Here is a 12,601-nt window from a genome sequence, read left to right as displayed (position 1 = left end):
ATAGTTAGCCCCACAAGATTAATTACAGCCAGTATCCCTAAGGTAGTGACTCCTGCAATTTAAATATGACTGACGTTGGAATAGTAACTTGTTTGACTTTATATTTTTCAGTTTTTATTTCGCTAACTTTTCGCAGCTCTATTTAATTTTTCTCAATTTTTTTTACTTTTCCCTCTTTTATTTGTATGTTAGTAGCCTATCTCCTTTATAATTCGTATTTTCTTCTCTCTCCTTCATGATTTCTGTGTCATATTTTGTGTTATTTTGAGCATCCACTTAGCGTTTTGTTAGTATAGTTATTTTCTGAACATTACATATGTTTATAACGTTTCGTTTCGACGTTCTAAAAGTAAAGTATTAACGGTGCTTAGTCACCCATTCAACCTTTTCTTAAAACAAACTCATTCTGTTTGTCACTGCAGTAAAGAAGTTTAAGTACCAGTAAACGCCCTCTAGTTTTCTATTTTATTACTTTAATAAAGTAGAACGAGTAGCAGTAGACGCCCTCTAGTTTTCTATTTTATTACTTTAATAAAGAAATACGAGTAGCAGAAGACTCCCTCTAGTTTTCTATTTTATTACTTTAATAAAGAAGTACGAGTAGCAGTAGACGCCCTCTAGTTTTCTATTTTATTACTTTAATAAAGAAGTACGAGTAGCAGAATACTCCCTCTAGTTTTCTATTTTATTACTTTAATAAAGTAGAACGAGTAGCAGAAGACGCCCTCTAGTTTTCTATTTTATTACTTTAATAAAGAAGTACGAGTAGCAGAATACTCCCTCTAGTTTTCTATTTTATTACTTTAATAAAGAAGTACGAGTAGCAGAAGACTCCCTCTAGTTTTCTATTTTATTACTTTAATAAAGAAGTACGAGTAGCAGTAGACGCCCTCTAGTTTTCTATTTTATTACTTTAATAAAGAAGTACGAGTAGCAGAAGACGCCCTCTTGTTTTCTATTTTATTACTTTAATAAAGAAGAGTGAGTAGCATTAGACGCCCTCTAGCTTTATATTTTTCCTTGGGTGTCTGTTTTTCGCACTGACCTAACATTTTCTTCGGGAAAGAACAAAAGTAATTAGACGATGGTACAATGAATCGTGCACAGAACTAAAAATATTTCTGGGCCCAGCATAGCCAGGTGGTTAGAGCACTCGACTGCGGGTAACCTGAGGGTCGCGGATTCGAATTCCTGTCACAAGAAACATGCTCGCCCTTTCAGCAGTGGTGAGGGTGGGTTGTGTTATTATGTGCAATCAATTCCACTATTTCTTGCGTAAAATAGTAGTCCAAAATTTGGCGGTGGGTAGTGATGATTAGCTGCCTTCCCGCTAGTCTTACACTGCTATATTAGGAACGTCTAGCGCAGATATCTGTTGTGAATTTTCCTTATAACGAAAAAAAAAGAAGTATTTTGAAAGTTTTTAATGCCATCTAGTATTTAAAGTTTGAAGTTATTAAGAAATATTTTAATTAGTAAAAAAAGAGAATCCGGATCTGCGAAAAAGGTATGATAAAATATCTGTTAACAAACAAGTTAAACGGTTAACGATTTTTTTAGTTTGTAAGGGGTATGTTTAAAGGTTTGTCGTTTCGTTGTACACTTGTTTTCTTTAATTAGCTCAGTTTTATTTTTTTTCTTTTAAGCTTCTTGCTCTCTATTCAGAAAAAACAAATCTCCAGAACTTGCTTGATCCGTTTTCATATTTACTTTTATTTTACCACTTCTGCGTCCTTTAATTTTGGATCCGTTTTCTTATTACTATTATTTTCCATCATACCTTTATTTTCCGCACACCTTTTTATTTCTTTTGACAAATTTATCATGTAAAATTACGTTTATATTTTTCCGTCTCGTCTTTTTCATTGGGCCCGGCATGGCCAGGCGGGTTAAGGGTTCGACTCGTAATCTGACGGTCGCGGGTTAAATTCCCTGTCGCACCAAACATGCTCGCCATTTCAGCTGTGGGAGCGTTATAATGTGACGGTCAATACCGCTATTCATTGGTAAAAGAGTAGCCTAAGAGTTGGCGGTGGGTGGTGATGACTAGCTGCTTCCCTCTAGTCTTACACTACTAAATTAGGGTCGGCTAGCACAGATTGCCCTTGAGTAGCTTTGCGCGAAATTCAAAACAAATTTTTTCATTGCATCTTCTTCTTTGCTAACAACTTTTTCTTGTAACATCTATCTGCATCTCTTGTTATTGTCAAATAATCCTTGTGTTTTATTTATCATTTTAGCTGTTATTTTCTTGTGATCTTGTTATTTCTTATACTATTTTATCACATTTATTCTCAAGCTTTTTTTTTTTTAATACTTCGTATTTTCCAGTTTTATATCGCTAACTTTTGCAGCTCTATTTCATTTTTCTCAAATTTGTTTACTTTTTTCTCTTTTATTTGTTTGTTATTAGGCTATCCCCTCAAAATTCATGTTTTCTTCTCTTCCCCTCATGATTTCTGTGTCGTATTTTGTGTTCTTTCAAGCATCCAATTAACAGCTGTAGTTTTACTGTTATATTCTCGCTTTTTCATTTAGTTTTGGTATTCATGACTTGAAAAAACAACAGCAACAACAATTGAAGCCTGTATCGCGTATCCAGGAATAATCTAAAGCCTGGCATGTCTGTCCCAGCTGACTTGTTAAGTCAAACATTCTGAGTTTTCTAAATCACCACTTAAGAAAATAAAAATAAACAGACGATTAATCATCTTTTCTCCCCAAAATTAAACAATCTGGTAAAGTTGTACATCTGCTGTTTACAGTAACTAAGCCCATTTGACAACATGTAGGATATTTAAGTAAGCCCATGTTCAATAGCTAACAAATTGTTCAAGACTGTGGAATTTTAAACGATCTGTTTTATGTATTTTCTTTCTTCTATGGGTGCAACACAGTCACCCTGATGTACCTATTATGTAAAGTATAAACATACGAAAGGCATAACTGTAAAAATGTTCTCAAAACTGTTAGCTAGAAGAAATCTATAACATCTATCATCTATTTCTATTCACTATGCTGGAATTCATTCCTGTTTTTAGCTATTATTTACTTTGTAGCCTGCAAAGCAGTGCAGTATTAAAAGCTTTGGAAGGATTTTGATATTAATATCAATATCAACCTTGAAAATGTATCGATTCTGTAATGCTCTTTAATCTCTAGTAGAAGGAAATTATTCGGGAAACAACCTTGAAATGCATTTGATCAGAGTAGAAAGCATTGATTCGAGAAACAATCTTGTTATAAGCTTTGATCTACAGAAAAGGAACTAAAACATGTTTATTTCATCAGCTCGAACCAGTAGAACTTCTCGTAGTGAAAGTAGCAGCACAGACAGCATATACCTAGAGGAGAAATCCGATCGAAGCCGAAGAAATAAACACAAGAAAGCAGAGATCAGGGAAACAGTCTCTAATGGTTAAGTGTAATCCATTATTCTTCCTAAGCCAGTTTCTTTCCCCAGTAGTTTAATAGGCTTACCAATTCTATATTTTCTGACAGTGTGTTACTTCCAATAATATTAAAGTTTTCAAGATGTCTTATGATTTTATTCCAAAATGCTTCGAACTTTCTTTAGAGGATTTTGCAAAACAAATGTACGACGAATTTTTTATTTGCTGACCCCATACCGATTTCTAGTAAGATGAACATAAAAGCATACCAGTCACCTCCGATGCGTTTAGCTAAATACCAGTGCTCATCAAACCGTCGGTATATGGAACGCAAAAAAGCATTGGTCACACATAACCGACCAGATAAACTCTGTTATCGAATGAAACGCCTCGTCAACTACGGAAAGCAACATACTAGATGAGCAGCCGAGATGATATGTTATTTTTACCGGAAGTCTGTATAGGGACAGTAAAGTAAAATATACTCAGATTTATTGTCAGTCGTACTGTCATAATGACAGAAAAAAAAATCTAAAGATCATTGCCAATAAAATAAACGTTATATCTTGTGAAATCCTTTTTAACAGTGTATTGCAAGAACTATTTTTAATGGACTTTGAAGTCTGTAACTTAAACATTGAACGATTGTATTGGAATAATTATTTTATGAACTTTGAAGTAACTTAAAATAATATTGAATGACTGTATTGTAAAAGCTATTTTTAAGGGCTGTGTAGTGTAATCTGTAACTTAAAATGGGACGATTGTTCATTATTTTAATTGTCTTACACACTAGGATCTCAAGAATCGACCAAAACCAACATATCCACGACAAGCGTCATCAATTCGGAGGTGGAAAACAGCATCCAAAACCTTGGTGATCCATGGGAAGTGCACTCCCTTAGGAAAGAAGTGGATTTCCTCCGTTCTGAATTGAGCAAAGCCAGACAAACCATCGCTGCACTGGAGGAGCGTGAAAAAAATATGAAGGAAAGGTAATTCCAAGTTTTCTAAACCTCATTGTTCATAAGTATCAACTTATTCACTTGGTTATTATGCGTTTTGATGATGACTTTGAAACCTGTCAATCTCTAAAATACAAAGTATGAACTCAAAATCTTAAAAATTTCTAAATGATCATTATTTATTGCACAAAAGGCTTAGAGAAAATATAAATATGTATCTGAAAACACGATAGATGAACAGTTCTTAATTAGTACATCTTAAAAAAATAGTCATCTATTCTCTAAGAAGCTTTCAACGTCCTTCTAAGCCAAGTGGTTAAGGCACTCGACTGGTAATCTGAGGGTGACGGGCTCGAATCCCCGACACACCAAACATGCTCGTTTTTTCAGCCGTGGAAGCGTTATAATGTGGCAGTCAATTCCACTATTCGTTGGTAAAAGAGTAGCTGAAGAGTTGGCGGTGGGTGGTGATGACTATCTCCATTCCCTCTAGCCTTACACTGCTAAAAGGGACGGCTAGCGCAGATAGCCCTTGTGTTGTTTTGCGCGAAATTCAAACCAATCAATCTTTCAACGTCCTACTGGAGAGACCAATTTGTAGAAGTTTTTCAAATATTAATACATTTTACCATTAGTAATATTCTACAAGTTTTATTAGTTTAAGGTGCATCTGCTTAATTATCTTCTAGTGCAACTATTTATGGATGAGCGTGACGTCATACAATACTTGGTATTTCTTCTGAAACAGACTAACAGAGCAAGCCCAGAAGCTGTTGGACAGAGGTGTCAGATTTGAAGAAGTATGTCTGAAGGAGAATCGACCTGTGGCCTTGGTTCGTCGTTATGGTAACCTTTATGCTCAAGCTAGAGTAGACACACTGGACGCCTTGGACAGTTTACCAGAGCTGCGAGATGGCGACGAACTGAAGTCGAAGTTGTTATTCTCAGTTGTTGTGGTAAGAAGTTAATCAAACTGAGGAATAGTCTTAACACTTGAAACAGTAAGCAGAACTTAATAGGTTTAGTCTCATGGTTCGAGACGTATTTAGTTGATTCAACAAGATGATTCTTCTCTTTGTCCCATAATTGTGCATTGATGTTAAGACAACATTAATCTATTACTAATCCTATTCTCTGATTACATGCTAAAAACCCAGTTATTTAAGAAACTTATTGTTTGCAGGCTAAAAACGTGGGATAAGAAAATTAATTTAGATCAAATAATTAAGCAAAACCAAATTGACTTTCTTGTTACTTTTATTAAATATTTGTTGCGAATCGATTTGTTTACTGCAGTGTTTACTGTTGGTATTCGTTCAAATAAAATTCCATACTGGAAAGACATTTTACAGATTGTAGTTGAAACATTAATTGCAATATTTTTCACATCACTTGATTTTTGTATATATGTACAAAAATATTTCCATTTTTCTTGCAGCTGTCGTTTCGCTCAGTTCAAAAGACACTGCTGGAAATTAAAGCCAGCATTCGTCATATTCTACAAATCCCAGAACTGATAAGCCACGATGGAAACAGGGAATCAGACGACGTAGAAATGAGCATCAGTAATTATCTCCGAAGTTCAAGTGACAGGTTTGACTTAAGAAAACATGTCGAGGTATGAATTTGCTTTTACCTGATACCTTTGAAAGCTTCAACATAAGACGATTACGTAGTAATTTAAAGAATCCCTCCATATGTCAGCAATTACATCCAGTTTGTCCAGCAAAAGAATAACTTCACACTTTATGGCGCATCAAGTATTAATTACCAATATGCTTTTTGTTTAAAGCAATGTAATATTTTAATTTTGTAGTTATAATGGGCTGAAACCCATGGTTAGTACATTGAGTTTACTTAAAAACCTTCTTATCTGATATTAGGTCAAGAATGAAATTGGATGAACAGATGATGGATAAAACATTTAATAACTATAAGTAGTAAGATATCTAATGCATACATATATATGTACATCAGCTCGCTACTACATATAAAGTTATACAGTACGCACCAAACTTAATAATCCAGCAAAACTTTGCATAGCTGTAGTCAACGGTATTGGATTTCTTATCGCCAGGTGGCACGTCGTTGGTGTTAACCAAAACATGGCGTCCATGCATGAAAAAAGGAAGATTGTGATTCTCTACGACAATTTCGTGTGTTGTTTTGTCGCTTTGTCCTTTATTATGTTCGAAACGGTAGACGTTTGGAGAATTAAATAAGCCTGTGATAACCTGATGTCATTAGTTACAACCATCGAAAGTTTCGGTGTCGTTGTTTTCATCTTTTATGTTTTACAGTGTTTTGTTTTGTGTTCAATAACTTTGTAAAACCCTATATACCAATGGTTACAAAAGATAGGTCTAATCTATCTGTAATTTTTACATAAATGATGCATGCCCACTGTTAAAATTCACGTATCTATTCTTCCAGTGAATAGCAATACACTTCACTGCAGATTTTCGAATATATATATAATGTTACCACGTTCCAGCTTTAAAGTAACGCTCATCTTCAAATACGGTTAAATTAGTGATTAATAGCACGAGTCAAATACGGTTAAATTAGTGATTAATAGCACAAGTCAAATACGGTTAACTTAGTGATTAATAGCACGAGTCAAATACGGTTAAATTAGTGATTAATAGCACAAGTCAAATACGGTTAAATTAGTTATTAATAGCACGAATGTGTTGTGATTTATTTGTACAATAAAATATCTCCCACACGTATTTTAGGCGTACGTGTTAACAACTATCATCCAATGTTTGACTTAGATGTTTGTGTTTAACTTTTTTCTCCCACTTATAACTCAAACACCTGTGTTAACTTTTTCTTTCCACTTCACATTTTAACATTAATTTGTAGCTCTTAAGTATTTGTTAACTTTCTATTTGTCGTCCACAGTATAAACCTTTGTGCTTTTCAACTTCGTAGTAAAAGTAATACGGAAGTTCTGTGTATTTTCCATCGTGACTTCAGTACATGTTTTTTATTTCTAAGTTTTTTTTCCACTGAAGTATACAAAGGGTTGAATATGTTATATTCAAACGATTTTGAATGTGAAAATAAGCAAGTCACGTAACAACCATATCTGATCTAAAGTCGCAGTTAATTTCCTGCATGAAAACTACAAACCGATATTGTTCGGTGTTTCGAAGACAGAGTACAAGTGCTCCAGATCTTGGGGATGGTATGTATCAGCCGTTTCCAACGCAAAATATTCATATTTTCAGACTAGAAAGGTCTCTTCAGATCATGCGTTTAAAAATAAAAAAGCAAAGGAATATGGATCAAATTGGGGTAACAAGACTAACCAGAGAGATATCTGCAACAAGTCGTACCCCAACCGTGGTAAGCAAAGAGACATATCTTACAACAGGTGAGAATTTACAAGCACAAAAGTCAATGACGAAAGCCGTTCAAATAGAACATAACATAATCAAAAAAGATTTTCACCTGTAAAAGCGACAAGAATAGATGTGTCCTAGCTTGTATACACTCAGTTGGCATTACATCTGGCCTATGGACTTCTGCGCGACAAAACTGTTGAAAAGAGCTAAAGAAAACCGTCATCCTATGAGAAAGCAGCGTTTAAGAGATGTTGTTTGAAACATGACAACCTAATACGGAGCCTTTTGTCATAGAAAATACGCTCTGGACCATATTCAAGACACAAGATCATCATAGAGTTTTGCCAGACGTAACTATAAGGAGAGATTTCAATATCCTTTAAGGTTTGGTTTGTTTTGAATTTTTTTTCAAAGCTACTCGAGAGCTATCTGCGGTAGCCGTCCCTGATTTAGCAGTGATAGACGAGCAGGTCGGCATCTAGTCAATACCACCTACTGCCAGTTCTTGAGCTACTCTTTTGCCAACGAACAATGAGATTGATCAGTACATTATAACTCCCAACAGTTGAAACGACGACCATGTTCTGTAATAGGGATTCGAAACAGCGACAAGTTGATTACGAATTGATCGCCCAAAGCACCAGGCCGTGCCAAGCCTAAGTAATTTTAATATAACCTACCCAACCTCTGTAATCTGTGTTCTGTAGATTAACAATAATCTGTGTTCTGTAGATTAACAAGAACGAAGTAACCTGATGATGAGTCGGGTTAGTTGCACTACTTTAAAACTGAATGTTATGTTTTCATTCAAAACAGTGTGTCACAGATAACTTATAGTTTACTACATTGTACTTCACCGCAAAAACAAACAATTATTGAAACATATTAACTTAGTGTGGGATGAATCTTCTCATGCTCTTAATTTTTGGTTGACCTATTAGCTTTAAATAGACCATCGTAAAGTAGTTATTTTTTTACTTCATATGTAATCAAATACGGCTTTCACTAAGACATTGAACAGTGGCCACTTATAATTGTATTGGGCACTTTGATACTAACCTAATAATTAAACTGCTTCTAAGGTCTGATGCACAATGTAATTAGTCATATAATTATTCCTGATAGGAATGAATTTCATGTAGGTCATAAGTTAACGTAGGGTATGCTCCCATTTGAAACTAGATTCACGTTATATATATATATACATATCTCCTAATCAAAGCTAGCTACTATGTAAACCAGAACCAAGCAAATAATGTTATAATCAACACAACTAATTTGATATACCGGCATAATTATAAGATTGTGATGTCATAAAGGAAAAACTCATAATAACTAGCGACCTTTTGGGCCGTAATCCTATTATCGGAATTGAAGAAAACAGTACAGCTGTACATTTCACAAATACACCATTTATCACGGCCACGCTTCTGCCAGTAAAGGCATCATGAGGTACAGACTGATACGTTTTGTAGCAAGATGTAATTATTTCAGTCTGAATCCGATAATGTTTTTACTGGCAAAAACGTGGCCATGATAAATGGTGTGTTTACGAAACGTACAATTGTATTGTTTTCCTCAGTTCTTTAACTAAGGATATTCCCCAAACAATGACGGTTTCAAGTATCGATTATATTCCATTAACATTTAAATTACGCAAAACTTTAAATAAGCTAGTTTTTTATTATCCTCAGCTTACATATACCTATAAAATGACTTAACTTTCTTGTGGTATACGTGTTTTCCATGCATGTGTTTGAGAGTATGTAACTGTAGTATTGAGCAAATGTTCGTGAACATGTCAAACACTATGTAACATGCTTTTGAAATTTCACTTGACTAAACTGACAAAGACTCTCTTTGTTCTTCCGAAATATGACAACAATACCAACCTAATAAGACCTAAAATAATGTTTATAAATCAATTTATTTTTCAGTGTAATCGTAGCTGTTCTTAATCACGACTAACATTTCGGTTTTTTGCTTGTCTTCAGGAAGTCTGCTCTCAGATCTGGGCTACGCTGTACGATTACCCGTGTCTGAAGAACTGTGAGGGCCTCATGCAGTACATCCGGGACTGTATCCGGCTAGCATGGGGCTTGAGTACCCAGTCACCACCTTTCGTCATTGACTACGAAAGCAGAGTATTCCGAAGGGATATGCACGTGAGATTTCATTCATCTAACCAAGAATCAAACCAGGTGAAGACCTACCTATGGCCATCCCTCTTAGAAGGCGTTAGTGGGCCATGTGTTCATAAAGGAGTGGTTATCACTTGATCAAGCATATTGTATAAATAGTTTGCTAGTTGTATTCACGTCTAATTGGAGACAGAGGTTGTTACCGATTAACATTTAGATAATATCAGAGTTTCGTTCTAGCATAAATACAGTGACACATAATCTGAGAATAGTGCACTTTGTGAATTTGTAGTCTGGTGAAGCTAGTAAACGATGTATAGTTATTAAAAACACAAGCCATAAAAGTATCTTCTTATCAAAGCAAACAGTTGGACATTCACCTATGACATCTATCCTTTTGTTTGTTTGTTTCTTCTTTAAACCATTTCTCAACAACAAACTAGAAACAGATATTTGTTTACACACAGTCAGAAGTTTTCGAGAAAAGTCACAAAAGTAAATATTATAACTTATTTCCCGACTTTCATAACTTTATCTTTTACAGGATGTAACAAAATTCACCTGATCATGTGGAGAAAAACGAAACATTTTCCACTAAAACACATAAAAAGTTTTAAGCTGTCACCGAACAAAATGCTGAAGACCATTGAATGACATATATTTTTAATAAAATATTAGCAATCTATTTAAAACAATCTGGCCTTTGATAGCTAAACAGAGAGTGAAATAAAGTAGCGAATGGTTCATTAATTTATATAACATATGAAGCATTCATACACATCATAAGTACATCATTATGTTTGTTACAAGATTGTGCCTGTTGTCCACACTATTACTATGGAAATTGCGAATTTCACATTTTGTTTGTCAAACATATTCTAGAGGTTCCAAATATCTATGCAAACTGTCATTTCACACCCTAACTGTCCAACACAGTATTTTAGACTTGCTAAATGTGTACGAAAACTGTTCATTTCACACCCTAACTGTCCAACACAGTATTTTAGACTTGCTAAATGTGTACGAAAACTGTTCATTTCACACCCTAACTGTCCAACACAGTATTTTAGACTTGCTAAATGTGTACGATAACTGTTCATTTCACACCCTAACTGTCCAACACAGTATTTTAGACTTGCTAAATGTGTACGAAAACTGTTCATTTCACACCCTAACTGTCCAACACAGTATTTTAGACTTGCTAAATGTGTACGAAAACTGTTCATTTCACACTCACATTAATTGTTTAACACTATATTTGAGAAGTTTTAAATGTATACGAAAACTGTTCATTTCAAATTCTATTTACTCGACTTTGTGTTTTAAACGTTTTGAATGTTTACGGTAATTGTCTACTACGCACTTTAATTGTTCAACACTGTATCTTAGAAGTTTGAAATATTTACAAAAATGATTTATTATACACTAATTTTTCCACATAGTATTTTCAAAAATTAAGACTTTTGAGGAAATTATTCATTTCGCAGTTTCCTCAATTGGTGACAGATATATATAGTGTCATATGTCCTGTTTTATTTATTTATGAAATCTTATATAATCAAATATATATACATATCATATATATATTGTTAAATATTTTGTTTGTGTTACAAGAACGCTCTGTTGTTGTTTTGATACTAAAACGTAATTCCGCTAATTTTAATATTTAGTTGCAACACTAACGACAGACACTAAAATAAGCGCCCTCTCTCTTAGAGTTTAAGAAATGACACCTATTTATAAATAGTCCAAATAATACTCTTCTTTCGTCTTCATATACTTAAGATTTCTAACTTATGCATTTCAACTATTAACATTTGCTTAGTTGTAGATTTAAAGATAAAATCTAACAATTTAATGTTTTGCATAATACTATTTTGTTATATGAATGTATATATTTATTTCCAAGATTGAATATTGGCTGGTCCCCTATGTTGTGCTAATCAAATGTAACAAATATATGTTAACATGAGATATTGAGTTTCACCCGGTTTGGAGATTAAAATAATGAAAGTAGATATATCGACCATATCGTATTTAAATTTATTTATTATGTTTATATATATTTTGTGTGAGTGGTATTTTCCGTTATAAGAAAATATGTTTACTTGGCGTCATACACACACACACACACACACATATATATATATAGGAAAATTGGTTTATATAGGTGTAACACCATAGCAGGACCGATTTGTGTTTTTAGCTCGTGAGTTGTTCGAAATGATGCTTAAAGAGTGCAGCACTATATGTAATCTGCGTCCCACCGATTTACTGTAATCTATTATTTGTGTATATAACAAACGTAATATATATATATTTTTAGAATTAATTTTTTTCTATGCACATACATTTAAAGTACTGGACACAAACGAGTTGATTTTATATTTGTAATGGTGAGCAAGAGGTATCGGGTGAATATTTTACAAAGTTTTGAGGTGATGTTTACATATCTTTGAATATTATCTTTTTTACTTTTAACTTTTTACTGCTCTGTTAGTTAAGTTAAAGGTAATTAATGTATACCTATGCGTTTCACAAATAAATTTTGTTCTAACAGTGATTTCTATGTTTGTTTTCTAACTTTGAAATTCCACTTGATGTGTAAGAGGAAGTTTGGTTTGTTTTGAATTTCGCGCAAAGCTACACGAGGGCTATCTGCGCTATCTGTCCCTAATTTAGCAGTGTAACACTAGAGGGAGGGCAGCTAGTCATCACTACTCACCGCCATTTCTTGGGCTATTCTTTAC

At 34.0% G+C, this 12,601-nt stretch overlaps 1 protein-coding gene across 1 annotated transcript in view; it reads left to right on the top strand.

Moving 5' to 3' along the window:
* Window positions 1-11,395, top strand: part of LOC143256068 (uncharacterized) — an 88,987-nt gene extending 77,592 nt beyond the window's left edge. The window contains exons 3-7 of the mRNA XM_076512743.1: window positions 3,292-3,417; window positions 4,189-4,387; window positions 5,106-5,313; window positions 5,796-5,975; window positions 9,705-11,395. Of these exons, the coding sequence (XP_076368858.1) occupies window positions 3,292-3,417; window positions 4,189-4,387; window positions 5,106-5,313; window positions 5,796-5,975; window positions 9,705-9,989 (998 nt within the window). The 3' untranslated portion in view covers window positions 9,990-11,395. The remainder of the gene's footprint in view (window positions 1-3,291; window positions 3,418-4,188; window positions 4,388-5,105; window positions 5,314-5,795; window positions 5,976-9,704) is intronic.
* Window positions 11,396-12,601: the final 1,206 nt, after the last annotated feature.

This window comes from Tachypleus tridentatus, chromosome 7 (genome assembly GCF_004210375.1).
Source record: "Tachypleus tridentatus isolate NWPU-2018 chromosome 7, ASM421037v1, whole genome shotgun sequence".
In the NCBI taxonomy this organism is placed as follows: domain Eukaryota; kingdom Metazoa; phylum Arthropoda; class Merostomata; order Xiphosura; family Limulidae; genus Tachypleus; species Tachypleus tridentatus.
This window is presented reverse-complemented; position numbering and strand designations above follow the sequence as displayed.